We start from the raw sequence: 4,544 nt of genomic DNA, 5'->3' as shown, positions 1-4,544 counted from the left end.
CAGGGCAAAGAAATACAGAAAAAAAACAAATCAGGGTACAACAGTTCCAAAATTTGCATTTAAACACGTATTTTTAAACACACCTCTAGTTACAAGTTTAATCTCATAGCACAGTTTATGTCTCCTCAATCAAATCAGAACTGGGGACAATAAAAGTTATGTCCAGACAACAAACAAACACACAAGCTCAAGTGCGCACATGCACACAAAGGTTCATTTGGAAGGATGTCAAGTGTCAATTAAATTAGGCAAGTGTTTTTGTGATATCTTCTTTTGTTCAGCTTGGCAGTCATCCACACTTTTGCTGCTCCAGAAGAGGTGCAATTACAGACTGAGATAGGATAGCGTATTTATTGGTAAGTTTTCTCCCCATTCTAAGACTGGAATGTCTTATATTCTGTTGTTACAACTCCACCTACCAGGAATCGGGAGGTAAATAATGTCTATCATTTTATCTTTATCGGATATAGATTCATAGATGTTAGGGTCGAAGGGACATAAACAGATCATCGAGTCTGACCCCCTGCCTAGGCAGGAAAGAGTGCTGGGGTCAGATGACCCCACCAGATACCTATCCAGCCTTCTCAAAGACCCCCAGGGTAGGGGAGAGTGCCACCTCCCTTGGAAGCCCATTCCAAATTTTGGCCACCCTTACCGTGAAGAAGTTTTGCCTGATATCTAGCCTATTATGTCCACCCTCTGTCATCACTTGAGACTTCCTTGCAACCATCCCATCCAAACACAAATAGACAGGCACTCCCAAAAGGAATGAGAAATAGTTCAAAGAAGACTACAACAAATCATTTAACCTATCAAATTTGTCATAATTCTCTCCTCTTCCCTGCCAAAAGGAAGAAATGCCACTCACTAATGTACAAGGACAGTAAACTAGGTGTCAGGTTCATCTTAATACGGTTTTCTGAAATCCTAATTTGAAAAAGGAGGCATCCACAGAGGAAAGGTGTACTATCTTTTCAATAAGATACAGGGCAAGAATGAACAGAGCAAATGAATACAAATGGTTCTATTCAAATGCATTCTATTGAAGTTTCCATCGTCTCAACTCATGAATTTCCAGAATGCTAGGAAAATGGTTCTTCTGTGCCTTGGTCATGTCTCCCAGCTGGTTTCAAAGTTAATTGTAGACCTTTTACAGCCAACAAGGTTTTCTGAACCTTCAGCTAAAGTACATGGTACTGGCCTCTGCCAGAGAGTGGATCATAGGCTAGGTAAGAATTGTCAGGGATGTTCTTTCAAAAAAGGCTTTGCAATCATTTTAATAACTCACAGACACTCTTTTAAAATCAAAGCTAGTTTTGTGCAATCTTGAATGAAAAATGCAACCTTTCTACAGTTCTAAGACGTCTGGTTATTTGAAAAACACAGGCCAACCATGTGCTGTATATTATTTTCCAAAGTGACCTGAACACATTGGATCAGAAGTGTTGGGTTTTTTCCCTGCATTCTAATTAGTTGCAAGGGATTTAAAGTGATTCCACATTGGACAGAGGCCTCTGGTACCCGTCAAAGAAAATGTCATCATCAAGGTATTTTATACAAAATGTGGGTATCGGTATATAGACAGTTACAGAGGTCTATTTGTCTGGCTTTCTCCAAGAAAAAGCCTCAAACCACAAAACAACGTGATCCTCAATAAAGGCTTGCGTACGCCTACCCAAGACAAATACCAGCCTGCAGTATATACAGGACTACCCCTCCAGATAGTCCAGTGAAAGAGCAGAGCCCCTGTCCCTTTTGCTATCCTGCTGATGCTCAGTCCCAAACACAGGCAGCAAGTCTTACCGAAAGATGCCGCAGCTTGGCAGAACCAAACTCAGAGGAAAGTACAGAAGACCCAAGTGAAAAAGGGGATCCAAAACCAAAATGAAAGCAAAAAGCTATAACATCTCCTAGAAGTATTTTACTCCTTTCTTAACCTTTTATTTATTTATTTATGTCTCCCGATCTTCAAAGCCAGGAAACCAAGTGAAGAGGTCTCAAGTGAATGCTTCCAAAAAACAAAGCGACTGCAGGAAAGAGGGCAGACAGTGTCTTACAAAGCTCCTACTTTCGGGTAGTAGAGTTATTAACAGCTGTGCAGAAAAGATTTTGTTAGGGTGAATAACAACTTGTATAGGTACAGTCAATTTAAATCTTCATAGTTTTGAGATTATCACATACATAGTCATAGCGAATGTTGGTCCATTTGAGTAAAAAATATCATGCCAGCTGAAACTTTTTTTTTTAAATCCATTCAAATGTAAGAACTTACAGAAGAGAACAGCAAACTAAATGTATTCAGCGCAGACAGCAGAAGACATCAAAACATAATGAGCAACTGTCTAAATTTTGAACAAAAAGCATGAGTATCAGGGTCACAGATACATACATTACTCTATACGGTTTTGAACATCCAATTCAGAGCCCCCAATCTCTACCACGGGAAGCATGGTGGTTTGTCTTTAGTAACTCATGCTAGAACTGGACTCTCGGTAGATTATTTTGATTTATGCCTATATAGGGCTTAACAACATATCTTGTTCTTGTATGAGACCATTTTTATAGTAAAATGGCATGTGATTTATCATAAAAGGTCAATAAGAAAGTCATGTTGCGTAAGGGTCCAACATGGTAAAATGCTGTTTATTTCTTAAAAAGTGCTAAGCGCTTCAACTGCCAAGGACTTCAGTATGTTGCAGACACCCTGATATTACTAGAGCCTATAGCAGACAAATGTTTAAAAAGCTCAAAACCCTTTACAAAAATTGGAATTTAATAATAACTCTTTACATTTAGCTTTAACTGAGCATTTCTTCTTTAGGACACTGTCAGAGATGGCCATTATTTTCCCATTTATAAGTAAAATCAGTGGTGCAGGCCAAAGCTACCAAGCAAGCAGTGAATAAAAACAAATACGACTGAGGATAAATATCACTGATTATTAACAGGGATCTGACAAGTAAACACTGAAAAACAGGCACTTAGACATATACTTAAAAACTTAAACATGTGACCAGTCATGGGACAAATAATGTGCTAATAAAGTGCTTAAAGCTAATCGTGAGCGCACGCGCTATGATAATCAAAAGCCTATAATAGGTTTATCTGTATAGAAACATCCTGGCCAGGAGCAGGGCATCACTTACAGTCTCAAATGTTAATTTCTTTCCTTGCTCATTTTGTTGCATAGAGTTCACATGCCCTTCCTCTTCCACATTTGGTTTTTTTGATTGGTTTTGTTTCAGCTTTTGTGCCCATGATGTTAGAGATTTACTGCAGAGGAAAGAAAATGCATACATACATACCACAGATAGTCTCTTTACTGCAACACAACGGAGAAACGGCACCTACCAAAATTAAATTTCTTGCTAAGTACCCCCATGTAAGAAGTGTAGATTAAAACCTTATTGTTCTTGTGCACTCTTGAGAAAAAGTGAGTTATGACTTGCACAAAACTGGGTTTTTGCTTTCTTAATCTTGTGAGCGCTACCAAAAGAAACTGAGAAAGAAAGTTATTGACCCTGTTCATTAAGAACCAAACTTTCTATACAATTTTAAGAAGTCAGGACAAAAGACTATGCATTCTTGGACAACCATTAGTCTCCTGGTAATTTCAAGCAAACAATACATCTGGATGTTTATCTTGCTGGGATCCTATGATCCCTGCTGACTTCCTGCCCCTGGGGCAGGGGCCTGGACTCGATGACCTTCTGAGGTCCCCTCCAGCCCAAATGTCTATGAAATCTATGAATACAGCAGATTACAATAAACCAAGTAAAATAGTAAATGAAAGTGTAGTTAGTACACAGAAACACTGTACCCATGAACGACGTGTGCCCCCGGAGACTGGGGGGCACAGTGACCGCCCACAGGCAGCACTGGCGGTGGCAGCAGCAGCAAGCTCCCACAGGCGGCCGTAGTGGTGTTAGCGGCAGGGGAATGCAAGCACCAACCGCCCACAGGTGCAACCGGCAGCATCAGTGGCACTTCTTGCAGGGGGTCCACATGCGCCCGCTACGCATAGCCAACAACTGTAGCAATAGTATTGGCTACAGATTGACGTTAGCCACAGTCATGAAATCTTAGGTAGCTCTATTTCTGAAGGCTTTCAGACAGAGTGGGCGTGTCTACACGTTCATTAACGTGCCTTAGTTACTGCACATTTAGTTTAGTACTTGCTTAATGAAGTACTAACTAAATGACCAGTAAGTACATTTACTGCACAGTAGCATCAGCCCACAGTTATTTTGGGATGCTTATTGCATATTAGCCTAATAACACTGCGCAGAAGGTTATTAGCACAGTGTTTAATCACCAAAGTTACTGCAGTGTTATTAGGCTAATGTGCTGTAAGTGTCTCGCAGATGTGCCCAGTGTGTCTGTTATCATTTGGCCCTCAATACAAAGGACCACACTTCTAGGTGGCTAGAAATGGACAGGCTAAGCAATTCTATACTGAGAGATACAAATTGAGATGAAGACAAAGAAAAGCCTTGGAAACCAAGAGAAACCGAGGGGGGGGGGGGGCAGGAAGGAAAAAAAAA

At 40.4% G+C, this 4,544-nt stretch overlaps 1 protein-coding gene across 5 annotated transcripts in view; it reads right to left on the bottom strand.

Annotated features, from left to right (window-relative positions):
* The window catches only part of MPHOSPH9 (M-phase phosphoprotein 9), a 53,991-nt gene that overhangs the window by 30,422 nt on the left and 19,025 nt on the right, over nt 1-4,544 (bottom strand). For all 5 annotated transcript variants that reach the window (XM_019507140.1, XM_019507137.1, XM_019507139.1 and 2 more), the window contains one exon: nt 3,147-3,273. In XM_019507140.1, coding sequence (XP_019362685.1) covers nt 3,147-3,273 — 127 coding nt within the window. The remainder of the gene's footprint in view (nt 1-3,146; nt 3,274-4,544) is intronic.

This window comes from Gavialis gangeticus, unplaced genomic scaffold (genome assembly GCF_001723915.1).
Source record: "Gavialis gangeticus isolate Ggan-Ray unplaced genomic scaffold, GavGan_comp1, whole genome shotgun sequence".
In the NCBI taxonomy this organism is placed as follows: Eukaryota; Metazoa; Chordata; order Crocodylia; family Gavialidae; genus Gavialis; species Gavialis gangeticus.
This window is presented reverse-complemented; position numbering and strand designations above follow the sequence as displayed.